The sequence below is a fragment of the Oryctolagus cuniculus genome, chromosome 4 (genome assembly GCF_964237555.1).
Source record: "Oryctolagus cuniculus chromosome 4, mOryCun1.1, whole genome shotgun sequence".
Lineage (NCBI taxonomy): Eukaryota > Metazoa > Chordata > Mammalia > Lagomorpha > Leporidae > Oryctolagus > Oryctolagus cuniculus.
Window position 1 is genome coordinate 173038273 of NC_091435.1, and position 26751 is coordinate 173065023.

General features: G+C 49.1%; 1 protein-coding gene and 1 long non-coding RNA gene across 2 annotated transcripts in view; one reads left to right on the top strand and one right to left on the bottom strand.

Annotated features, from left to right (window-relative positions):
- The first annotated feature begins 12419 nt into the window (after positions 1-12419).
- Positions 12420-23500, top strand: LOC127493929 (uncharacterized). The gene is made up of 2 exons (XR_007924511.2): positions 12420-16219; positions 21222-23500. It is a non-coding gene; the product is annotated as an uncharacterized lncRNA (long non-coding RNA).
- Positions 23178-26751, bottom strand: part of DCLK3 (doublecortin like kinase 3) — a 48018-nt gene continuing 44444 nt past the window's right edge. The window contains exons 3-5 of the mRNA XM_070072954.1: positions 26597-26729; positions 25026-25193; positions 23178-23750 (exon numbers count right to left, since the gene is read on the bottom strand). Coding sequence (XP_069929055.1) covers positions 23560-23750; positions 25026-25193; positions 26597-26729 — 492 coding nt within the window. The 3' untranslated portion in view covers positions 23178-23559. The remainder of the gene's footprint in view (positions 23751-25025; positions 25194-26596; positions 26730-26751) is intronic.

The following is a 26751-nucleotide window of genomic DNA, read 5'->3' on the forward strand; positions in this document are numbered from 1 at the left end:
ATTCTAGAAGGTAACATAGGAGAAAATCTAAACGACCTTGGGTTTGACGATGACTTTTTAGATGCGCCAAAGGCACGTCCATAAAAAAAAAAGAAAAAGAAAAAAAAGAATCGATAAGCTGGACTTCATTAAATTCAAAAGTCTCTGATGTTGAAAGATACTATCAAGAGAATGAAAAAGCAGGTCACAGACTGGAAGAAAATTATTACGAAAAATGTACCTGATAAAAAAAATGTTCAAAATATACAAAGAAGATTGACAACAGGAACACAATCTGATTTAAAAATATGACCAATACCTCACCAACAAAGAAACACTGATGGCAAATAACCACATGACAAGGTACATGAAGTCATCAGAGGAATACATCAAAACAAGAGAAGGTACCACTACAAAAGAAATCATTGTTTCAGTGGCAACAGGAACAATGGTGGTAAAGAGGTCACAGTCCAAGAACTTGTGACTCATAAGTTATTTTTCTGTAGGCATTTTAGTAAGTTCTTCTTTCTTGTAGAAATATCCAATGATTTATTTGAACTGAAAATATTCATCATAATTCCACAGCATAGACTGGTGAAAATATATTTACATATTGCTACATCACTCTTTTAGTCCTTTCTTTAAAATCCAGAAAAAATACAAAATCCAGTGGGAAAAATACAACACGATTTGATATTCTCCCAAATTATTAAATTTGGGGAAAAAATAGTAATGGGAGGGAGGAAAGCGAAATACATTTTTCTTTATTGTTTCATCCTACAGCTGCAAAACCAAACAATATTCAGCACATGAAGGATTTGATTCACCTGGCTGGTGTGCAAGACTAATTCCTGTGTCTTCCTTTCACCACTAGCATTTCTGTCAACCCTGGTCTCCCACACATTTTTGTCACCATCATCTTATTTATAACACATGTGTGCTGGACACTATCCACCTGCTCCTTTCCAGCTCCTGTCCACCCTTCTCTCTCCGGCTCTGGTACCCAGAAGGCTGGCCATTGTGCAAGGCACCACCCAGGATCTTTTGCCCTCTGACTTCTGGTTGGATTTGTCAAGTGGCGTTGCTAAAAAGTAACTGACAGAAGAGAGAAGTTCTTTTGTCCCCCAACTCCCTTCCTGCTGCACAACATTTGGACAATGTGTGTGTTTTCTGCCCAAGTACCATCTCCTTCTAGGCAAGCCCTGTCCAACAGCTACAGTCCTTGCCAAGTTCTCATCACCATTCCCACACTGTGGAAGACAATCGCTTTACTGATTTGGGTCCTGTAGTGCCTTGGAACTCTGTCTCCCCATCTACATCTCTAAATACTCCCTCATTAAATTCACCTAAATTATATTTGTATGTATCACCTGTTTCCTGCAGAACCCTAGCTAATCCACTGCAGTTAGAATGAACTGAGCACAGAGCCACTTCAACAAGTACTTGAGTTGTAAGCAATAATTTTCCTTTGATCATGAAGCAAGCCCCAATATCAGTCTCCACACTGCAAATCATGCTTCCTCATTAATCTATCACATCATTTCCAATCTGCATGAGGAAAGCTTGTGCTAAAGAGAAGCGTCTGTGTTGTGCGAGCCTGCTGCAGAGGGCAGAAGTCGTATACAGGAAGAACTATTTCAACATCCACGCAGAACGAGGACGGCAGGTGTACCTCACTGGCAGGAGTCAACCTGCAGCAGGTGGTGTCGGGGGTCAGAACCAATCATGAGAGGTTAATTTGGGTTGTTCTGAATGGTTGACCCCAAGAAGACAGTGCAAGACAGGTGACACCCATGAGCATTTAGGAGGGGGATGAGTCTCATGGTGATTAATGAAAGTCTTAGCCTCTGCCTCCCTTAAACTCACAAAGAAAATTCAATTTCCCACAGGATCCCTCCCATGCCTGGGACTGGAAAAACCTGTTGTTCATCCTCTTGGGAATGCAGGTAGGAAGAGAGTCATCACAAAAAATACAACTACCTGGGTGTCAGGGGCTGCCCGCCTGCCCTGCTCTCCAACTGCAGAGCCCAGTGCAGGCAAGCAGAAGGGAGTCACCTAGGTCTCCCAGCACGTGCTGGGCACTTCACACATTGTGCATGGTGTGAGGTGACATTCCACCTTACACAGACAGACGGGGCCCTCCCAGGCTTCTCAACCAAACACAACTCAAAAGGCAAAGCTGCTCTGGTTAACAGGCCAGGACCACAGTACAGCATCCTGTCTTTCCTAATCCATTCAACAAAGCAGAGCAAGGGAGGGCTGGAGGAGTGGAAGGAGAGACGGATGAGCAGTGAGGCACTGGGCACTGCTTAGGGTGGTGAAACTGTTCTGGATGAAGCCGTAGTGCTGGCTATGTGTCGTTGTGCATTTGTCAAAATCCACGGAACTGTACAGAGTGATCTCAGTGTAAAGTAGAGATAACAGTTCACTGGTTCATGAATGGCACTGCATGACCACACCAACACATAACACACTAACACCAAATGTTAGCAATAGGAAACCGTGCTTGGGCTGGAAAGCAGTGGGAGGATGGGGACGTGGAACTCCCTACTACAATCTGCTCCGTTATTCTCCGAGCCTAAAAAAAAACTGTAGTAAAAAATAAAATCTACTAATTCTAAGATATGCCGCCCACTGAAAACCTGCCTTTGGCTATCGCCTTGGAGTGCATCTTGCCTTCTCCCAGTGGAAGCACAGGCGCCTCGGCCTCTCCATGCTAAGCGTGGTGATGACCCAATGCCAAAGCATCCAGCCACAGCTGGGAGTCACCAGATACCAAGAATTGGGTGGGAAACTTGGGAGTGAGCCTGCTGCAGAACCTGCTCTGAACTAAGGCCAATGCCTGCAGGGGCAGGAAGACTTCCTCCTGCTAAAGCTCCTAGCCGTTGGCAGAAGCGGGGTGGGGCTGCGAAATGCTCTGTGGCTGTGTCCGCTTTGAGGAGCAGGTGCTTCCTCATGAGTAAGGGCTTCGGAGGCAGGGAAACGGCGACACTGCCCCGGCTCCCATTTTCAACAGAACAGTCACAATGACACCAAAAATACTGAAGACTCGGAACCAGACCTGCTCTGGATTTTTTTTAAGCAGTTTCAGGAACCCAAGGGACTGAGGGGGCTGAAATGGGGACTGTGTGGCCTTGGTTCCCAGCAGCAGAAAGCCTAAGACTTGGGGGCCAGCAGCTTCTTAGGGAGGTGATGCCAGGAGGCAGAAGTGAGGACAGAAGAGAGGCTGGGGAGGCAGGCAAGCCAACAGGTGTACAGTGACAGGCCCCGGAAGCTGCCCACAATCAATCTCTGTGGAGTAAGAAATGATCAGACAAGACAAAAACAAGACCACCCTGTAACCCGGCAGGACACCTAGACAAGGACGCTGTGGAGCCACAGAACGACCAACACCCCTCTTTCCCACCTGAGAGAGACAGCCCTGCTTCCCCAACCAGGGAAAAGCCAGCTACACCTTATCCTGCCTTGCAGACAAAAACTACTAAACTATGCAGTCATCACACGGCCCCAGCACCCAAGCAGAAGAAAAGAAAAATCCAACTTCCTGAAATCCGCTGCGAAATCACCAGCACAACTCCTGACCATGGACTTCCCTCGCTCTCTCAGCTCCCCAGGCACAGTGTGGGCGCTCCTTTGTGGCAGCAAATACTGGGCCTAACTTCACTGGTCTCCAGACAGGGTGCTGTGGTCTTTGGTTGATGGACACTGGCTGCAATAAAAGGTGTGTCCAGGGTTTCTTCTGTGAACAAGAGGGAATGTGTTAAACAGGAGAATGGGGTTTCTGAATTATCAGCACCTTCAGGCCATCTTTTGTGGGATCCCGTGGGACAGAAGGCATGCAAACTCTTGTTTAGTCATGGAAATCTTACAGGGAACCTACAGCAGAGAGGAAAATCCAGTGCCTCCCCTACAGGAAGCTTCATGGCCTCAATTGGCTTCTGAGATCCCTCCAAGAATACCCAAGACTTGACAGAGCTCAAAGGAAATGAAGAGTAAAAGAGAATGGGAGGGGGCTGGTGCCGCATATGCGCAACAGTTTGAGTCCTGGCTGCTCCACTTCCGATCCAGCTCCCTGCTAATGTGCCTGGGAAAGAAGAAGTCTGTCTGCAACTCTGCCTTTCAAATAAATAAATAAATCTTTAAAAAAAAAAAGAGAGAGAGAGAGAGAAAGGGAGAGGGAGGGAGGGAGGAAGGGAGGGAGAAATGGGAGATGTGAGTCCTACCCGCAGCCGACTTCCGTCAGCCTATATCCTGAGTTAGTCACGTCACCGCTCAGGTCTAGCTGCCTTCTCTATGAGATGGGGCTCCTTCTGCCCTGGGGTTCCTGTTCTCCTTCACACTCTAGAGAAAACTCTTTTCCCAACCTACCACTGAGGGTTCAGTGGGCTGGCACACAGCTCCAGTGCTGTGGACAAAAGTCATGACTCACCTCACCCTCCCAGTGCAAATCCAGCTGTTCTAATCCTTATCATGTGTTGCCAGCACTGGCTGTGACAGCCCCGCCTTTGGTTATTTACTTACTAAAACACGCTATCTTGTGTCCCATGCGTCCTACTACAATAGGTGCATGGCTAAACACAAGAGCAAGGCTAAACAAAACCATCTCCTGCTTGCAATTTCCCCTGGAAAACAAAGCAGAAGGGCAGTGAAGCTGCATGGTCAGGTGTTAAATATCGAGCGTAAACTAGAGGGTTTCAGGAGCCCAGAGATGCAGAGACAGTGGGGAACATAAAAGACAGGGAAACTTCTGTGTGGTGAAATGGAAGGATGTCTGTGATCTGCTTAAAAATCCTCCCCACACAGGGAAAAAGTACACAGGAACCACGACTGGCGAACTGTTGCTGAGACGGTTCAAACCGGGTCCCAGGGACGAGGAGCTCGTTAGTTTTTCCACTTCAGGAAAAAGCTGAAATTCTCCATTATAAAAGGGTGGGTTTTCATCGCACTGTATGTGAAGCCCACCTTCAACACTGGACACATTCTCTTGTTTAATCATTAAAAAACAGAGAGCTAAGTCAGAGAAAGTCAGTAGTTTACACAAAGAGGGGTGGAGCCAGGACTCAGCCTGGCACTGTGAAGTTTGATTCAGAAGTTTGAATTGGTTCTTGACTTCCGGGAATGTAAAGGCATTTCTGAGAGGAAGCAGCTGGGACAAAGCCGCCGAGACAAGACCCACAGGACGGAACAGCCTCTTTAAGGGGATGGTTTTGCGACTCACAAATGCATATTTTGCTCTCCAGCTAATACAAGCCGAGTGTTTCATCACCTGATTGATCCTGAGTAAGCCAGGGGAGGTGCACCCATGAGGCTAAGAACCAGCTACAGAACAGAAGAATGATGGATTGGAATAACCAGGGAGACAAAAGGAGGACTTAGGAGGATGCTATGGGGCTGGCACTGTGGCGTGGCGGGTAAAGCTGCCACCTGCAGTGCTGGCATCCATATGGGCGCCGGTTTGAGTCCCGAGTGCTCCTCTTCTGATCCAGCTCCCTGCTGTGGCCTGGGAAAGCAGTAGAAGCATGGAAGACCCAGAGGAAGCTCCTGGCTCCTGGCTCCAGATCAGTGCAATTCCGGCCACTGTAGCCATCTGGGGAGTGAACAAGTGGATGGAAGACTCTCTCTCTCTCTCTCTCTCTCTCTCTCTACCTCTCTGTAACTCTCCATTTCAAATAAATAAAGTTAAAAAGAGAGAGAGAGAGAGAGAGAGAGAGAGAGAGAGAGAGAATGCCATGAGTTGCTGTCTCAGCTGCAAGAACAAAGGAGACTGACCACACCCACAGCTCAATGAGGCAGAGGCTCCGGCTCCTCTCAGCTTCGAGGGGACCAAGGTTCCATTCTCCTTTGTTACTCCTAGCCCCTGCATTTAAAAATAAAATAAAATAAAAACATTTACTGGCCCTTCATGACATCCTCCAAGAGCTCCAAGCCCAAACCAGCAGCCAGGAAAGGTGTTCCACACCAGCAATGTAAGCTCGGAGGAGGGGTCCGCCCAGCTCCGGCTGCTTACAGAGAGCAGATCCCACATTCCGCTAGGGAGCAAGGACAGACCTTCAGGCAAACAAGAACTAGAGGGGCTCCCCGGGGAGAGGAGGGCATGTTAAGACAGAGCACTGAGGGCCCTTTAGTGGAAGGTGGTGGAGGTGGTCACAAAGGGAGACCAAGGAAAGACTGTGCACCTGATTGTCAGGCTAAAAATAAGGCAAAGCCATTGAAATTATCTGACCAATACAGAGAAGTGACCCACACCCACCATCACTGCTACCTATGTCGTGTCCCTGGCACCTACACGGGAGCCCTGGATGGGGTCCCTGGCTCCCAGCACTTGGGCGAAGCAGTGGATGGGATATCTGTTCCCCAGCCCCTTAGCTATTGTAAAAGGTTAAGATAGTATAATCCTTCAACTACCATCAATTCTGTTATTAAAAAAAATAAATAAATAAAGGAACAACTTGAACTTGATTTTCAGTCCCAAGTCCTTATCTCTTCTTCGTGACAGCTAGCTCCAGGCAGGTTTGCGCATAGCAGTCCTAAGCACTTATTGTCCCCTTGGTCCAGAAAGCAAGGCTGTTAGCCAGTGAGAGAGGACAAGCGAGCGAGCGAGAGAGAGGGTTCATTGTCCCCAGGACTGACACCCAAACCCTAACAACTCTTTCCTGCTTACAGAGACTGGGCAAAAACTGACCCGGGCGCCCTGCAAGGCTCCAGCTGGCCGCAGCCTCCCAGGAGGCCCCGTGCCCTCCCCACCCCCTTCCTGCAGAGGGGGCTGAGCTGGCATCCCGGGTAACGCAGGAAGAGATGCTCCCGTGGCTGCAGCCGCCCACGGGACACATCAGGGCAGCTGTGTGGCAAGGCCCTCCTAACCTTTAGGACATGTTTATTTGGTCTCTGTTAGCATCGACAACCAAATGGCCAAATCAACATGAGACAAGCACTCTCCCGGGCCCCAGTCAGCCCCACAGCAGCCCCATCCCCTCCCCACCCTGGGCCAGCCACTGTCTGTCTCATCCCGCCCTCTGTGAGGAGAGGGGCAGGGCTGCACGCTGCCCTTACCCCCAGGCTTTCCACTGCCCTGAGCAAGAACATCTTGTTATGATGACACAGTCCTTATCTTGTCACACAGAAATATCTCATTCTGAGAAACTAAGCCCAGCAGGGCAGAAAATGAGAAAGATACCAGACCCAGATTGTCAGGGAAAGCATTTATCAGAAGCCGGTTTAGCAGCAGTCCCTCTGGTGTGGGGTTAGGGGGCAGGATCCAGACTCTGTCACTGCATGATCAGAGCCAAGCCCACTCCCTGGGCCAGAAACGCAGGGCCCAGGTGAGAGGCCGAGGCAAGGTTGCCAACAGCGCCACCTGGTGGCTCCTGTGACATGCTCGCCTGCAGAGCCCAAAGACCCCAGCAAAAGCTGAACCAAAGGGATGTCCCCTCCAGACCAAGCTTCACTCTGCCCTCAATTCTTCCTCTCACCTGCTCTCTCTCCCTCAACTGTCAGGTTTCTCTAGTCCTGGCAACGAGCACGACAAGCAGAAGCCCAGACAAACCCCAGCTCAATCTGAAATAAAGCAATTCCCTCATTATCTCTTCTGGGGCACATTAGATACCAACTCAGCCAGAACCAGGGTGGGCAGTGGGCCAGGCTGCACTCTTCCCTCCCAGCCAGGTGGAGGAAATGACCACTTCCAGGTACACGTGTGCACAAAGTCCCGGCCCCGGTAATCCCTGACCTCAGCTGAGGAATCCCTAGACAAAGGGCACACAGAACATTCTGGAAACCCAGGGACATCATAAGCAAAGACCCTGGGACATCACAGACACCAGAATACAGCTTTTGGGCTACCAACCTCGCTTTCTCCGTGCTGTCTTTAGCTCCTGGGATTCCACCCCCTCAGCCTTTATAATTCCCTGCCTCGGGGTGCTTCCCGCAGCACAGGGCACAGAAGCACCTGGGGTGGACTCCTGTCCTTGTGCTGCCTCTGTAAAGTCCCCCTGCAGTGGAAATACTGAGTGTCCCCAGGTGTGCTGGAGAGGGGGCGTCCACGCTGACAAGGAGAGAGAGCAGGCAGAAGCTCTGGTGTCGCGAGTCATGGAACGGTATCCCAGGGAGGCCACAAGACCTCAGGGGCACACTAGCGAGCTTCGGCCCCTGACCCAGAGCACCACGGCTCCTGACTGCACCACAGACGCTGGTGCCTGCAGCTGGCTCTGTGTAGGCACCGTGGGCTGAGACTGGGTGTCAGCACCCAGTGTGGAGCCATGCCTGGAGACGATTCCTCTTTTCTCCATGAATGACCCCAGGACCTTGGCACCACCCCAGGTACAGAGATGCCCACAGTAGCATCCACGCGATTCCTGTCAGCCCACAGAACGGAGCTTCACAATGAGAAAATAAAGACGGGGGTTCCCTCCTGCACACACTACCAGGAAGACTTGCATGCACACCATCCCACGCGTGTTGGCAGGAACAGGTCTGCAAAACCTGCCCCTAGGAGTCCAGGGGTCCAGGAGGAAACAGAAAATGGAGGTTGGAGACAAAGCCTCAGGAGTAAGGAATCAAAATCTACGCGTGGAAAACTCAGCCCCACACAGACACTTAGCGACAAGACAGTCCTGGTGTTCGACCACGGCTGTCAAAGCGACTCCAGGGTCTTAGTGAGGGCGCCGGGGAATACAAGCCGCAGCCTCAGATCAGCAGCCACGACCGCTGTGTGTGCTCAGCGTGCCCTTCGGGGGGCAATACACTGGCCCGGAGCGCCTTCTCCCACAAGCCGTGCGATCCGGGGAACCGCGGGGAGGCCGGCCAGAGGCTCTCCTTCCTTGAGCAGCCAGGAGACCTGGCAGGGCCGCTAGGAGCCCAGCCTTTCTCCCGTTCCAAACAGGTCATTAAAGCAATCTTCCTCTGCCTCTGGGAGAAACCGTGTTACTCCGTCCTCCTAAGACTCAGATCTGCTGTCCACTTTTGTTCTCAGAACGCAATCACTTGATTGCCAAAGCTCAGACTGAATACTTACAATCAGTGCATTTTATTACATGTTAACTAACCCTCAGTGCAGCACAAAAAAAGCAGTGCTCGCTATGAGAGTCCCTAAAAATCAGGAAATATAGACATGTATGTGTCACCGAAGACATCTTCAATGTAAAAATATACTCTTAGCTATACATTTAAAACTCCCTAGATTTGGATTAGGATATTGGAGACTGAATACATGATAAGTCCTCAAAAAGTTCACCAAAAAACACATATTATGGGGGACAAAAAAAAAACAAACTGTGCATGGATTTCAAGTTGTTTTGCACCAAAATAAATTTATCTTTCCATGAAGACTTTGTACGCAATATGCCCATCGTAGAGCATGAATTCAGCCAGCAAACCATCAGCTACCAGGCTGGGACCAGAGCTGCTGGAATAGCCTAGGGAAAAAAAAAAAAAAAAAAACACTGTGGCCCAAGGACCAAACAGCAGCCCAGTCACCTGCCTTGTGCTGCACTGGATTAAGCCTGGCTTATTTGGCCCAGATAAATATCAGAGAGGGTTTTTGTTTTTTAACATTGACAAATGTTAACAAAGCAGCAACCCCACTGCAATGCAACACCAGCAAACTGTATCCTACAGCAAATCAATACACTCCGGCCTGCAGGCCCCGGTGACACGATTCCAAATGTCAAGAGTGCCACCTGCTGTTCAGGCTGTGAAAGGTACTCTGAGGTGGGTCTGCAGGAGCGCAAGTGGGCAGGGCTTCTGAAGCCTTCGCCAGGGTTTTGCAGATGTCTGCATTTCCGTTTTTTAAAAGTTACTCCAACCACACGCCAGTGTATCCGGTTGAGAAAGGAAAGGAAAGCCATCAAACCAGGTTCCAGGCTTTCAGTTTGCATGGTGAGAACATTGCTAGGAGTTGTGTCAGACACTGCTATTTTAAGTCAATGAATCAATGCAGGTTAATGAGACAGAACAAACGTGGACTCACTTCTTAATGAAGCATTTCTACAACCGCAGATCCACTGAGATGACAGAAAAGTGACGTGAGAATCGAGTTGTGCAGGCTCACAATGCTCCACGCCTCCCTAACTCAACAGAACCTGAGACAGACCACATGTGTCCTGCAAAAGGCACGTTAGTGAAAGTAAAGCATCATCATTCATCCCATTAAGCTGGTGTCAGTTATTGATGCAGCTTTACGTGAAGTCGGTTTGCAACTCTGCCTTGCTTCCACGGCTGAATACAAAGACAAAGGTAAGAAATGGATAGCTAGTGATGCCTGAAATATTTCAGTTACAATATATGAAACGATTTAATTCCTCTGAGCTGGTATTCCTATGTCTATCTCATCCTCGTGTGTGTGCACATGCTCGTCACTTGTTGAATGGACTGAGATCAACACGCAGGGTTTGCTGCCATCTTCTCCCTCCTAAAGGAGTGACACACACGACTCAGCCGGGTTTTGGCTGCAATAGTGTCGTTTCGTGTAGCAAACAATGCCAAAGTGCCACAGAATCACATTAACAACCTCTTTCTTTTTCCTTAATCACAGATCGACAGGTCAGACAGGCCCACTCGGCTTCAGCGCACAGGCCACGTTTAACTCCGTCTCATCTTTGCCCCAGAGTGGCACGGCACAGGCTTTCTTTCGTGGCAGCTGGCAGAAACGCTAAGGAGCCAAGCTGGACAGGCTACACATTTAAAACCTCTGTTCCCATCGTAACTGCTCATGCTCCGTTGGCTAAAACAAGCCATGTGGCTAGCAGCGACACGGTGGGAAGGTGCAGTCCTCCCGCTAAAGATGGCCACAAGGAACGGGGGAGGGCAGATTTGTGGGCAAATTATACAATCGCTCTCAGATCCGCATTGCAACATTGCTTTTCAGGAAAGGAACCATCTATGTCCCCGTCACTCCCATTAAGAAATCATACATCCTCCAGTGCAACTGGCAAACTCAATGATGCCTTGTACTGTCTTCGCCCATTTCCAAACTCTCCATCAAAATGACGAAGAAGCCTTAGAAGTAAACATTCTAAATCATAAAGTTTCATAGCAGAGAAACAGAGAAGAGCAATAATCATGTGTTTAAAATTTAAAAGCAAAAGAGTGCCCTTAACTGAGACCCACCTGCTGCACAGGTTTCTAAGAAGGACCTAGCTGGACCCCTGGAACCTGGCCTTCACCCCAGCTCGGGGCCACAGTGACTGGCGAGGGGGTGGACGGTGTCGCCTGAGCAGTGAGAAAGTTGACATCCTCGCCCTGCGGCCTGCCACCCTCTGACAGAATGGGGCTCTCTCCGGAGTGACGTTGGTCAGAGACCATCCCTGCGTGACACATGGCCAGGGTGAGCTGCACGGTCCACGGGCCCTGCCAGGAACGGCTCCTGCCACGGAGAAGGAGGGGACCCGGATCCTGCAAGGTCCGGGCTGCTGAAATGGACACGCAGGGGAAACACTCAGAGATGGCGCTCTCCTGGGTTTGTGCCTCCCTCTGGGAGTGGGAGACCTCCAGTGAACCCTCAGGGGCTTCATCCATGTCCACGCCCAATACTATGCCCATCAGAATAATCACAGGCTGGGGGCCGGCGCCGTGGGGCACTAGGTTAATCCTCTGCCTTCGGCGCCAGCATCCCATATGGCCACTGGTTCTAGTCCTGGCTGCTCCTCTTCCTGTCCCGCTCTCTGCTGTGGCCCGGGAGGGCAGTGGAGGATGGCCCAAGTGCTTGGGTCCTGCACCCCATGGGAGACCAGGGAGAAGCACCTGGCTCCTGGCTTCGGATTGGTGCAGTGCTGGCCAAAGCGGCCATTCGGGGGGTGAACCAACGGAAGGAAGACCTTTCTGTCTCTCTCTCACTGTCTAACTCTGCCTGTCAAATAAATTAAAAAAAAAAGAATGATCACAGGCTGTACAGAACAACCCCACTGTGTAAAAGACACAGCCCATAGTCATTAAAACAGTGTGGCTCCGGCACATGAGTTAACACGGTAGTTACAGACCTAACGCATAAGAAAACGTAGTGTATAATAAACGAGGAATCATTTAAAAATTTTGTTAAATTGGAAAGTAAAAAAAAAAAAAAAAAAAAAAGTGTGCGGATACCTGGCTGCTACCTGCGGAAAAGAAGTTTTAATACTCACATTCCATGTGGCTGTGGGATGTGGGAGGCACCGTGTCTACACTGGAAGCCGGGAATCAGAAAAGGAGCACGCTTCCTCGGACCGGAAGCTCACCAGGCCAGCACCGACGGGCGGCCAGAAACAGACGCGGCACTCGCGCTGGCGCTGGCACACCGCTCACTTCCCGCCCATCGCGGACCCTCATCCTAGAAGCTCCGCTTCCAACTTACGCTCCAATGAACGGGCAGCCCGTGGCCCACGTGACCCGCCACTCCAGTCAGACACAGCTGATTGGTGGGCCCTGACCCAGGCTGAGCCAATCAGAATTTCCTTCCCGGGAGCCTGGGCCTCTGCACTCTGAGGCGATGGTGCTGAGGGAGTAGCGAGCCGGCAGCCAGGGTGGGCTCCGTGACTCCCGGACATGCGAGGGGGTCAGACGTGGGAGGCCTGCTGGTGTGCGCAGGCGCAGGGGAGAGCGCGCCTGGCCTCCGAGGGGGCGTCCCGCGGGGTCTCACAGCCTTTCTCTGGGGGCGTCGGCGCCGGCCATCTTCCCGCCACGTCCTGAGGGACGGACGCAGCGTGTGGGTCACGTGGCAGGCCAAGTGCATGATGGGAAGGCAGGCGGCTGAGGAGGGCCGCTGCGTGCTGCTTCTCTGACTTTTCAAACGGGCGGTGCTCAGCCCTGCACGGTTGTTGTCAAGGCTGAAAGGGCCAGGCCGGGCATCCCGAGAGCCCGCCTCCCAGGGACACAGGTGCAAGCCCGGAGCCGCCCTTACACGGTCCCCCCAGGGAGTGTTTGAAAAGAAGCGCAATAAAACGAGTCGCCCCTGGGCAGGATTCGGGCCTTTTTTCTAAAAATAGGATCCGACTTCACTGATCTCTCCTTGAAATGTGGTCTTTAATGGTACAAAAGTGCAGAGCAGCGTGGGGCCGCCAGCAAGGAGCAGAGCCGCAAAGAAATGAGGAAAGAGGAACCAAGAGGCGGCCCGCAGGTGGTCGGCTGCCATCAATGCTGTCGTGATTTTCCTAGTGCGGAAACTGTCGAGTTGGCCAGGTTTCCATGCCCATGAATCGGAGCTGAAAAACCATTGTAATTGCCAGTGATGCTGGAGGGGTCGGCACTGTGGCCTGGCGGGTGAAGGGAGCAGCTGGGACCTCAGCACTAACTCCATGGGAGCTGATGACGAAAGGCTGTGCCCAATGACTTTGCTCTTCACAAGATGCCACACCTGTAGCCCGATGAGGAGTGACAGCTGAGACCACCACACCAGCTGGCGAGATGGGTATACGCTGATGAGGTGAGTATGCACGAAAACTTAGCTAAATTTACAGAAAAGAAAGCTGTGCAGTAATTCTTGCACACCTGTGGTTTGGGACTAATATTAGTACCTCCTACATCCAAGTAGGAAAACCAAGGCCAAAAGGTAATTAAGCAGCTTGCATTAAGATTGGCAAACATCAATTTAAACACATCCATTTAAAATGACTTTAGGAAGAATGCCTATTAAAATTATACTTTCCATTTTCAGAGCTACTTCCATGACGCTCCTACATAAATCTCTAACTGTCAAATGCTTGGAAACCTTTGGTAATCTGGAGTTACCTGCCTTCCCACCCCACCTCCCACCATAGTTCTTTTGGGAAGTTGGAGCAGAGAATGTATGTGTATGCGTTTTTCTATCAGATCAGGAGACTAAGATCTCTCAAGCGAAATTCACTTTCAGATCATGATGAAGTTATTGGCTTTCTGTTGACATAAATTACATGGGAACCACAATAGATGATACATCATTTTCTCTCTGCTGAATGGCTTTTATAATCGCAGCTGGATTTCTGACTGTAATTTCTCTTAAGGTCAGGTTTTCTTCTCCAAGTATATTCAGTGATACACTTGGAGAAGATTTGTCAGAACAAATCTAGATATATCTTTATGTTCTTATTTTATTCGATTCCAAGGTTCTATCAGGAAAATAGCCAGGGAGAAAAACAATATCCCATTAACAACGTAATAAATGTCTGATGCTACTCTATATGGTGTCTGTGTAAAACACAAAGAATACAACGCCAGAGAAAGAGAGAAATTTCTGGTATTTTTCCCAAGTATCACTTTTTTCTGGAAAACAGGTACAGAGTTTTCTCTGTAATTTATTTCCAGATTCTAGAACACCATCACTACAAGATGAATCCAAGACTTAATAGAGCTTTCAAGGGGAAAAAGAAATTATATTAAGCATCCATCATTTGTAAAATCCACTCCAAGTAAAGAAATGTGAAAATATTCATGCAATGAAAATCTCTCCTAGAAACTCAGCTGTTAGTACCTGCCACAGAGGGGTGGCCATGATGCTCCTACACTGGAATCAAAGGCAGAGTCATAAAACTTGGGATCAAGACACAGTTTTGGGAAGAGAAGCTTTCCCAGGTTGTCTAGAAAGGGTGATATGGAGGAAAAATCCATGGTCTTTGATAATTATGGGTTCGGGTGAGGTCTGGCATTTACTATCTGTGTGACCTGGAACCTCCCTTGATTTCCTTATGGTAAATTGAGGATTGCTCTATACATGCAATGCATTTACTGTGAGCCTGAATTTTTCCAGCCACTAGGACAGGCACTTGGCCTAGTGCTTAAGGAGTCAGGTAGGACACCCTTGTCCCATGTCAGGTGCCTGCCTGCCATACCTTCTGGAGCTCCTGACTCCAGCCTCCTGTTAGTGCATACTCCAGGAATCAGCACTGTTGCTACCAACATGGGAGACCTAAATTGAGGTCCTGGCTCCAGCCTCTTGTAAGTGCACACCCCAGGAGTCAGCACTGATGGCTCAACTAATTGAGCTCCTGCTACCCACATGGGAGATCTAAATTGAGGTCCTGGCTCCTAGCTTTGGCCCCAAACCATTGCAGACATTTGAGGAGATGTCTGTCTGTCTCTCTCTCTCTCTAATAAATAAATAAAAATTTTACATAAAAACATAGTTAATATTTTCTGGGCACTGTTCTAGACACTGATGATAGAGACAAGACAAAGTTCCTCTTGGAGCTTACACTCTAGGGAGGAGGAGCAGACAATCTGATGGGGGAGAAGAGAACCGAAGATGGTTCCAGGTAGGAGGACACCAAAGGAAACATGAATGAGACTTCATCTAAGGGAAGCAGCCTCTCTGAGGAGAGAGCTGAAATCTCAAAGAACTAGAAGAAAACACTTAGAGGAAATTGCTAATACAAGGGCCCCCAAAGCAAATGAGGACCATGTCTGAGAAAGCCAGAGAAGTGTTTGTGTAACTGGAGCAGAGCTGACACTGGGGAGAGCGTGGGAGAGGAAATCCGGGAGGAAGGGTGGGAGGGCCGGAGCATTCAGCTCCAGAAGGCCACTGTGAGGACTTTGGTTGTGTTCTGAAGGAAAAGGAAAGCCATTTTACACTGAGGGCAGTGTGTTAATTTATTTTTAATCCACTCTGGCTTTGGTGATTCATGCAAGAGATGATGGGGTAGGTTAAGAGTCCCTATACTGTAAGTTGTTTGGGGATTCACTGAGAAAATGTCAAGGGCCTAGCCTGGTGCCCAGCCTCTCATACATGCTGTGATACTCGTATATATGAAGTTCTGTGTACACTGCCTTCATTCCATTCATTACATTGCATTAAATTGTCAGTCTAAGGGCCCATCTCCCAGGCAAGACTGAGTGTCTTGTTAGCAGACACTGTACCATATCCAACTCCTGTATTCCCACGGCCTGGTACAGCACCTGACTCATGAAAAGCACGTGATCATATTTGATAAGTAGGAGGCTGATTGCATGAATGGATGTTCTCCAGTGACTGGGGAAGGAAACGGACATAATCCCAGCCCCTCTACTGTGTGTGTGTATTGGGAAACAGAGGGACAGGCATTTGGCACTGTGGTTAAAATGCTGCTTGGGATGCTCACATCTCCTATCCATGTATCGGGTTTGAGCCCATCTCTGCCCCAGATTTCAGCTTTCTGCTAATGTGCACCCTGGGAGACAGCAGTTGATGATTCGTGTACTTGGGTCCCTCCCACCTACATGGGAGATGTGGTTTGAGTTCCTGGCTCCTGGCCTCAGCCTGGCCCAGCATTTAGGGAGTGAAGCAGCAGAGAGAAGATACCTCCCATCTGCACATGTCTTTCAGGTAAATTAAATAAATAAATTTTAGAAAGATATGAAGACTCGGGTTTAGAAAGAGTGAATTAGTGAGGAGGATGGTTAAAGCAAGGTAAATGGTAGCCCCCAGTTGTTTATGACTTCTCCCATCAAGAGGGATTTCTCTACCTCTTGAGTCTGAGATGGCTGTGTGAATCACTTGAATCAATAAAAGGCAATGGAAGTATTGTTATAGTTCTAGGGCTAAACCTCAAGAGATCTTGTAGCTTCTGATCTTATACTGGAAACCCTTCTCCCCCATGTTGTCAAGTCTGGGTTAGCTTTCTGAAGAGTGAGCAGACAGGTGCCATGAGAGCCCATCCATCCCACCTCTTCCAGCCAAAAACAGCAGAGCACAGGCTAGACCAGGGCTACTCAGCTGAGCCCAGCCCACAACCTATCCCACAGAACCATGAGAAACAGTAAGTTATTGTTTGAAATGGCTAAGCTTGCTTTTGTGCAGCTGACCTTGAGTACAGACAGAAGCAAATCAGCAGAGAAAGACCAGTTTGAAAAAGAGAACATCAAAGGCTGTGAAGAAGAAGGCATGAATCGGGACACTCCAGAATGCCGATGGCATGCCACTTGAAAGAGTCTAGAAAGGGGGAGGCCCTCATAATCTGCTGGTCTGCTGACGTGCCTAAAGCACTTCTGTCACTGCCAGTGACTGGTTCAGTTTGCCACATTTCTTCCCGCTCCATGAAAGCGTTCTTCCCGTCCCTACTTGTCCTTCCATACCAGACTAAACTGAAGCAATCCTAAGGTATCTAACGATGGCACTCACCTTCATCACCCACAATGAGTACAGCTCCCCTGCACAGCTAAGTTGCAAGCAACAGAAGTTATCATGTCTCCAAGTTCTGCAAATCTTTCTCCAAAGAACATCCAGGCAGAGCTGTCACCAAAACAGTTCCCCTGCAGGAAGTCCGCATGCCTCTGAGTCTGCACTCCTCTGCTGAAGTCGGCTTCTGAACCCAGAGTGGAAAGATTTAACAGTATATTCTGAAGCAACCCTCAATGGCCACAAGCCTCACTATAACTCCAAGCATCCTAAAATCTACCCAGAGTTACTTTGATCCAGTTTCCTGTCCTCTTTGATATTTTTTTTACAATGCCCCTGCCCTCCCCCAGAGGACTGGAGACTCTCAGTACCAATACAAGTAGTACTGCTCCTCTGTTCCCCAATCTAATGCCAACAATGTTCTACTTACCGAAGTGTGATGTCACCCTCTAAAACCCCATCAGCCACCCAGGGACACCTGCACAAGGCTGCTCAGTGCCTACAGCTTCCTCTAACTCGTCCTGAAGCCATTGCCTTCAGGCTGTGGAAGCCTCCATGGCCCAGCACAGGCCAAAAGTGGCAGAGATTTAACACACCCATAGAAGCTCTCAGACAACGAAGGAGAGGAGTTGGATAAAATCCCAGCTTGCTTGCCCAGTGGTGGGACATTGCTGAGGCATGTTCCACAGCCTCTTCTGCAGCTTCTGGTGGTCCTCATGCATGAATGCACCCACCCTTCCTTGGCTTTCCTCCCTTCCTGGGCTCACTTCCTCACTCCCTCACCACCCTTCTGGGATGACCTCCCAAGTAAATTAACCCCGCTATGTTTTTGTCTCCGTCTACTTAGAGGCATGCCAGATCCTCTGAATTGTCCCGAGTAGGCTGAGTTTCCTCCCATCCTGGCCAGAAGCATCCGGTACAACCTGCATGTGCTTTCTCCATTCCTTACCAGTCCCAGGGACAGATTGTAGGGACTCACGCAAGCACAATTGCTAGAGTTTGTTCTGATCCCCCTCCTTAAGTAAAGGAAACCAGAGTTCATCATGCACCCCCTCTCTGAGGTTGCTGGTTCCCTGATCTTATGACCCATCCTTCAGCTTCCTCAGAGCCACCAAGGTCCACTCACCAAGAATCCCTGGAAGCAGAGCCATGTTGTGCCCAGTCCCCTGGGAGTAGTCTTAGTCAGTGAATCCAAGCCATCAGCAGGCCCATTCCAGATGTGAGGAGGCCCAGTCAAGGGGAGGAGCTGAAGAAGGCCCCCTGGGTGCTGTTGACTCCCACTGATTCTACGTGGATGTGAGAAGTTCACAGGCTGGTTTTCTTGGAAAGCTGGCACTGAGAAACATCCGTGCAAGGAAGGTTACTGGGAATTGTTCTCATTAGCAACACCTGTTGGGTAATGGGGTATAAATACTATAGGACTGGGCAGGAGGAGGAGCTAACTGTGGTGTAGTATCTGATCCCACAAAGAGACATGGGCTGGTGATGCAGAGCTCTCCTAAGTTGAGGCAAGGGGATTGGCTCTTTGTAACCCATGTTGACAAGCCATGGGGTGTGAGCTTCCTTAAAAAGGATCATCACTTTGAGCAACAATACTCAGATCAACCAAGGGTAAGACCAGGAGAGTGGGTGCTTCAGGGATGTACAAGCCAACCACAAGCATCCACCACCTCAGTAGCAGGAGTTCGTAAGGGAGAGAGAATCAGAAATCTCTTCACCACCTGGAGCAAGTAAGGACATGAAGCAGTTGCCCCCAAAATGCCCAACTCAGGAGGGGCTGGGGATAAGCCCTAAGCAAGTGACTTGACAGCCACCAGAGCTTCTTCAGTGAAGGTGTCTCTTCTGGGAGGACCAGCTGTGGCTCCGAAGCCACCTCCTCATCCATCATGAATGCCCAACCAGTCTGCAGCTGAGGGGGTTGCATGAGGTACCCCACACCCTGCAGTACTAACCACTGGTCTCAAACACAGTCTTCTGTGAAGAAAAAGTGTAATGGATATCACCTAAGAGTTCACAGTGAGGCCATAGCCTCCTGAATATTGAACATGGCTGTGGTCCTGCTTCTGCCTAAGCAGGCTTTGTGAAGGCATATCTTCCTAAATGGAATGTGCCTGCAGTAAGCAGAAGGTTTGGGTAACGTGGAAATCCATGGAAGAAACTTTCATGGCTCTGGGGAGAAACAATTGATTCAAATCGAGTTGGGAGTCCCTGGTCAAGTTCCAAATGTTCTCTGCGTAAGAAGGGGAACTCTCGGCCGGCGCCGCGGCTCACTAGGCTAATCCTCCGCCTTGCGGCGCCGGCACACCGGGTTCTAGTCCCGGGCGGGGCGCCGGATTCTTTCCCCGTTGCCCCTCTTCCAGGCCAGCTCTCTGCTGTGGCCAGGGAGTGCAGTGGAGGATGGCCCAAGTGCTTGGGCCCTGCACCCCATGGGAGACCAGAATAAGCACCTGGCTCCTGCCATCGGATCAGCGTGGTGCGCCGGCCGCAGCGCGCCAGCCTCCGCAGCCATTGGAATTGGAGGGTGAACCAACGGCAAAAGGAAGACCTTTCTCTCTCTCTCTCTCACTGTCCACTCTGCCTGTCAAAAAAAAAAAAAAAAAAAAGAGGAACTCTCTGAAGTGTGCACAAGGGATGTGTACACAATGACTTAGTGAGAAACAGCCTGATTATCCATCAGGAGAGAAGCTAAGGAAAGTGGGTAAATCCAAACAACACTGAGGAAGGCAAATCAACAGGGAGGGAGTGGATTCAAGGCCAGAAGCTGGGGTATCATGGCTGATACCTGTGTTTTGAACTTGTTCAACAGGACTATTGCCCAAGATAAAGAGCAGTGGGAGAGGATCAGGTTTGGGAGGGATGACTGTGCATTCTACCGTGGAAAACTGATGTCCACACTTGGGTATGTCATGTGGACAGGTGAACAGATGGCCTGGGAGTTAGAAGCCATCGATGGATCATCTGCAAAGACTAAGAAGAAACTGCCAAGGGGGAGAACACAGAGTCAGAGGGTCTAAGACTGGTCTTCTGGGATCTACAACTAGTTTTGTTTTTGTTTTGTTTTTATTTTGTTTTGTTTTGTTTTGTTTTGTTTTGTTTTGTTTTTGACAGGCGGAGTGGACAGTGAGAGAGAGACAGAGAGAAAGGTCTTCCTTTGCCGATGGTTTACCCTCCAATGGCCGCCGCGGCCGGAGCACTGTGGACGGCGCACCACGCTGATCTGATGGCAGGAGTCAGGTGCTTCTCCTGGTCTCCCATGGGGTGCAGGGCCCAAGCACTTGGGCCATCCTCCACTGTACTCCCGGGCCACAGCAGAGAGCTGGCCTGGAAGAGGGGCAACCGGGACAGAATCCGGCACCCCGACTGGGACTAGAACCCGGTGTGCCAGCGCCTACAACTATATTATAACAACTCTATGGTTTCATAAAGTATAATCAACACAAGATAAACTGTACATTTCAAAAATGCAGTTTGATAAGTATTAATAAATATACGTGCACAAGTCCATTATCACATTCAGGAAAGTGAATATACCCACCATCCTCCAAGTTACTAGGTGTTCGTTTCTTTGGTTTCCCTCTCTCCTCCTTTTCCCCATTTCTGTTCCCCAGGCAAACTCTGATCTGTTTCCTGTCAGTGTAGATTGGTTGGTATTTTCTAGAATACTATGTAAATGGAATCATCCGAATGTAGTCTTTTCTTTTGTCTGACTTCTCTTGTCCAACCTAATTATTTGAAGGTTAATTCATGTTGCTCCTGTGTCTATAATTCATTCCTTCTCCATGGCTGAAAAACTGTCCATTGATGAACATACCAGAATGTGCTTATCTACCCACCAACTGATGGACATTTGGGCTGCCTCCACTTTTAGGCTAGTGCAAATAAAGTACCTATGAATATTATTAAGTCTGTTGAGGAGATGTGCTTTAATTTCTCCCAGGTAAATTCTTAAGAGTGGAACCGCCAGATCTTATGGGAAGTGTTTGGCTTTTAAAAGAACTGTCAAACTGTATCCCAAAGATGGAGCACCATTTTACATTCCCACCAGCAGGGTGTAGCAGTCCCAGTAGTTCTAGTCCTCACTAGTCCTTGGTATGGTAGGTTGTTTCATTATAGCCATTTAACTTTAGCCATTTAATGGGTGTATAGCAGGATTTCATTGTGAATTAGATTGCATTTCCCTGATGATTTAATAATGGAACTACAATTTCAGCAACTGGAAGAAGACTGAACCTAAACAACAGGCCCAACAGAGTGGACAAGGATGTAGAAGGAAAACCAGAAAAAGGTGGCATCCTCAAAGTCAACATGAGAATGACTCAGAGAGAATGATCCATCAGGTGATGCTAATGGGAAGACTGAAATTCTCTTTTGGACTTAGAGGCATGGAGGTCACTGGTGTCTTCATCAAAAGATGTTCCAAGAGCAACTGGATCCAGCTTCTGGCCTCTGCACATTCTCACAATGAGAACCACTGCACTGCCTGCTGGACAGCACCCCCTCCTCAATGGCCTGAGGTCCAGCTCCACAGGACCCCTGCTCCAAGCTCCTGAAGCCAAAGTGCCCCTGCTAACTCTCTACGGTGGTTGCAAGTTTCTAGAACTGTCATGTCAAGCCAACTCCAAGCTCCCAAAGAACATGCAAAAGGATTGTTGGGGCGTGGTCTCAGGGTCTCCACTTCTGGAAGTGAAGGAGCAGGATTACAGCAGGGAGACACTGGGCTGTGGTAGAGGCTTAGCCAACCGTCGTGAGGCACTCTGAGGCTGGATGGCCCTTCAGCCTTGTCCCCGCCTTCATACCCACAGGCCTCTGGGGGTGCCTGCTGCAGGAGGGGCTGTGAAGCGACCCTTCCCAATTGGGGGGAATTCCAACAGAAGGCTGAAAGCTGGGGTTGTTCTTTTCAGTGTTGAAAGAGGAGCTTGGTGGTGCAAGGAGTCTCTCCCTTGCTCCAAGCTTCTGGGTTCTGATGGCCCCAGATTCTTCCCTTGATTCTCCACCTACGAATGCAAGCCACTTCCCAGTTACCGCCTCTAGGTTGCCCTGACCCCCCTTTGTGTTTCTTCCATTCTCCAGCACCTCCAGTCGGTTCTCTGGTGCCATTCCTGCTCTGCTGTTTCACTCCTCCACCTACACGACGCCACAGCTGACAGGGAAGGGAGAGTAAGGGAGAGAAACCCACCTTTCCGACTGGGTCTGTGACCTCCTGACCAAGTCACACAGAACCTGAACAAGTCAGTTTGGGCAGTATCAGGAAAGGTCTTGCTTTCAAGCTCACAGATACTCCCAGAGGTATCCAGAGAGACCAACATTGCAGCACAGAAACCTTGAGTGTGTTCTGCGCCCCTGTATGTGCTCTGCAGCTGGGAATGTACCCAAGCTCTGGCTCCTTTGAGCCCCAGTATAATCCATTTGCTGCATTTCTGAGGTAGTGAAGCACTACATGGCTCCTAGTGATCTGAAAACATTAGCATAGTCACAGGCTGAAGCCCCAGCGTCATGTAGAAGTGACTCAGGCTCAGGCATAATTGGGCCACCAAAAAAAAATTAAAAATAAAAAGAGGTGTAACTAGGTATGCAGTGGTAAAGGATTTCTTCTTTTCTAACTGCACCAAATCCAACTTTGGTCAAACTGAAGCTGCAGACCAAGATGGTTACTTACTAAAAATGAACATATCTTATCGAGTACTCAAGTGCTCATCTCGTTTAGATGTACTCAGTTCAGCTATAAGTGAAATAATTACAGTCTGAACAATTATCTAATTCCTCAGCTCTCGTTCCAGCATTAAGAAATAATTGGAAGGGGTCAGCATTGTGGTATAGCAGGTGGGGCCACCACCTGCGATGCCAGCATCCCATATCACCACCAGTTTGTGTCCAGGCTGTTCTACTTATGATCCAGCTCCCTGCTAGTGCACCTGGGAAGGCAGCGGAACACGGTCTGAGTGCTTGAGGCCCTGTACCCATGTGAGAGACCCAGATGGAGCTCCTGGCTCCTGGCTTCAGCCAGGCCCAGCCCTGGCCATTGCTGCCATTTGGGGAATGAAACAGTGGGTGGAAGTTTGCTCCCTCTCTCTCTCTTTCTCTCTCTCTCTCTCTCTCTCCCCCCCATAACTGCCTTTCAAATAAATAAATGAGATTTAAGAACATAATAATTAGAATGCAGTCCCACTTCTGTTATCCAGAGCATGTTTTATTAGCACAGAAAGGCAAGGATACACCTTGTTCATTTCATGGGGAAGTGTAGTCCCTAGTGAGCACCACTGGAGTAGTACACCACAAACTTAACTACAAGGAGGAAGCATGACACGTGGTTATTAACAAAACTCCTCACTGATGACAGGTCTTACCAAAAAGAGCAAGTATTAAAGGCTTCAGATGTACAAATCTGAAAATATGTTACAACATTTACCACTCAGACTCAGTTGACTTGTTTCTAAAATATACTGAGCGTCTCTCCTAACTGTGCGATGAGAGGCCGCTTTTCTCTGCTTCAGTCTGATGCTGTCCTTGACTGTCCTTGAGCAGAGCAGACGCCGCACAGGTGCTCGGGGCTACGACGCCTGCTCTGCAGTCCTCTTGTGCTGGCTCCAGAAGTGACCCTCACCGCTGGGGGATGCCTCCTTCTGTAGGTTTGCCGTGGCCTTCCCAGCTGTTTCAATCCAGGGGTGCTGAAGAACCTGGTGGGCCGTGTAGCGCTTTTTGGGGTCTACCACCAGCAACCGACTCACCAGATCTTTGGCAGCTGTTCGAGCGAGAGAAAGAGAGACACGCGTGATGAAAGCCGGTGGTTCTGAATTTTCCTTCCCCACACATGAACTCCTCTATGCTAGCACCAAAGGCCGGCTAAGAGGCTCTCAGACCCCAGAGAAAACGGAAACATCTTCCATCCACAGGATCCACTCGGGACTGGGAGAGGTGGGGGGCCATGGGAAATGTGGCTACAAAGACTTTTATTTGATTTACTATTAACCTACACTAAGTGTAAACAGCCCTGTGGGCCAGGGGCTGCCATGTGGGACAGTACTGCTCTAGAAGACATCTGCTCATTTCTCTGGAATTGCGTGGCCAGGCCCACCCCTAACATCCACAGCTTCCTGCACAGGGAAACCACGGGAGCCATGTTCCACATGCCTCCTAGATGCCTTCGAGCTGTAAATCAAGCAATCAAGTTGTTAATAAAATATATTCACTCCTCCTAAGGCAACCAATACACCTCTGTGTTGACAAAACAAAAACACGTGTCGTGAAGAGTGCTGCAGCATTTCACTTCTGCCCAAGACCACGGCTGGTCCTAGTGGGTCGTGGTAACACCTGGTGAGCCAGGCAGCAGGCAGGAGCAGAAGAGACTTCGCTGCTTTTCCAGGAAGAAAACACCTGCTTTTTTATTTTCTTTATTGAAGGATGCCTCTTGCTCAAGTTGAGGGGCTCACCCCCTGTCCAGGCTCCTCTCCTGGTTAGTCTGTTCTATTTACTGCCCACTCGCTTTCACAAGGACAGTGAGCAGTACAGACAAATCAGCAGAGACAAAGGGAGCAATTCCATCTGGAATCAGACCGGAAGTGAGGACCAAATGGGAGGAGCCCCATGCACACTTCAAGGTCCTTCAGAAATAACCTCCACCCCTCTCCCTGCAGAGCCCCCTCTGCTCCAAGTCCACTTTTCAGGAGTAAAATAAGCATTTTCAGTCTGTTCCACTCACAAGCACTCTTTCCTATACAATGGTCTTTCTCTTTCCAAGTGGTAGTTAAGTTCTTTCTGGTATTTTTTGGTTCTGAGGTTGTTCCGTTGCCTTAAGAGAAACTGCAGCTGGTGGTTAGACTTTTTCATTAAATTCCACGAGTCGTGTTTTTGCAATGTGGCACCAGAAGTGGCTGAGGCTCCTGAGGTGGGCCCTCTGCGTGTCTTAATGCACACTGCACGTCCCACCCTGAAACCTGCTTTGCCGTCAGAACCCAGAAGGCGGCCCAGCCCCGCCTCCCCTCCTCTCTCTGGTTCGTGCGGAAGGCCCAGCTCTCACCGTCAGAGATGCTGTCCCAGTAAGGGGCGAGGAACTCGAAGTGGCCCAGCTGGATGATGTTAAAGAGCTCGTCCTGGTCCCTCTCCGGGCTGCGGAACGGGGGGAAGCCACACAGCAGAATGTACAGGATCACGCCGGCGGCCCACATGTCCACCTCCAGGCCGTAACCTGTGCAGACCGGGGCAGAGATGAAGTTAAGCAGTGGGGAATCAGTTCTGAGTCCAGGGGACCTCAGCTCTCCGGAAACGACAGGGATGGCTTCCCTCGCTGCCCCACCACAAACAAGGTGTCCACACCAGTGCTACACTGGACTGCAAATTTTACAAGCTGGTACCCCACCAGAGAGTAATGCCACCAGTTTTTCTTTCCTATCTACTCATGGCCTTCTCTCTCAATTAAAAAAATAGATCACATGGTCTGACATAGCAAGTTAGGACCACTTAGGACATCAGCGGAGAGTGCTGGTTTGAGTCCTGGCTACTTTGCTTCCAATCCAGCTTCCTGCTAATGTACCTGGAAAAGCAGTGGAAGATGGATCAAGTACTTGGGCCCCTGCCTCCCACATGGGAGACCCTAATGGAGTTCCGGGCTCCTGGCTTCCACCTGGCCCAGTCTTAACCATCGAGGCCACATAGAGAGTAAACCAACAGATGGAAGATCTGTCTGTCTGTCTCCCCCTCTCCCAACCCTGTTGTTGCTTTCTCTTTTTCTCTTTCTCTCTCTCTCTCTCTGTCGCTCTGCCTTTCAAATAAATAAATAAATAAATCTTTAAAAATAAATTTTAAAAATATTATTTACTGACCTTTAAAATGATTTTTTGGTATCTTTTTAAAATATTTTATTTGAGAAGCAGAGCTACGGGGTGGGGGGTAGAAGGAGAGGGGGAGAGGGAAAGAGAGACTTTTGGACTGTTCCGTTCAAAAAAAAAAAAAAAAGGACCTGAATGAAAGATCTCTGTGAGTGAGATCCCAGTGGAAAGAACAGGTCTTCAAAGAAGGAGGTACCTTTCTCTGAAGGGAGGATAGAACTTCCACTTTGACTATGACCTTGTGTAAATATGATCAGAGTTGGTGAACTCAAGAGGCTTCCATAGCCTTGGAAACTCATGACTGGAGCATAGGGAGATTACTGATGCCATAAACAGGAGTGTCAATTTGTAAAGTCAACAACAGGAGTCACTGTGCACTTACTCCTCATGTAGGATCTCTGTCCTTAATGTGCTGTACATTGAGATTTAATGCTATAACAAGTACTCAAACAGTATTTTTCACTTTGTGTTTCTATGTGGGTGCAAACTGTTGAAATCTTTACTTAATGTATACTAAACTGATCTTCTATATATATAGAAAATTGAAAATGAATCTTGATATGAATGGAAGGGGAGAGAGAGCGGGAAAAGGGGAGGGTTGCGGGTGGGAGGGAAGTCATGGGGTGGGGAGCCAATGTAATCTATAAGCTGTACTTTGGAAATCTATATTCATTAAATAAAAGTTAAAAAAAAAGAGAAGTCTTAAAAATAAAAGATGATTGTCAATGAGCCAGAGTCCCTGAGAGCAAAGCGTGACACTCACCCTGCTCAGAAAGAATCTCAGGAGCCACGTAAGTCGGAGTCCCACACACGGTGAACAGCGGCCTCACCACGTGCTTCGCGAGGCCAAAATCAGCCAGTTTCAAGGTAGTAGATTTGTCCTCATTTCGCTGAACCTGTAAGAAACCAAAATCCCCA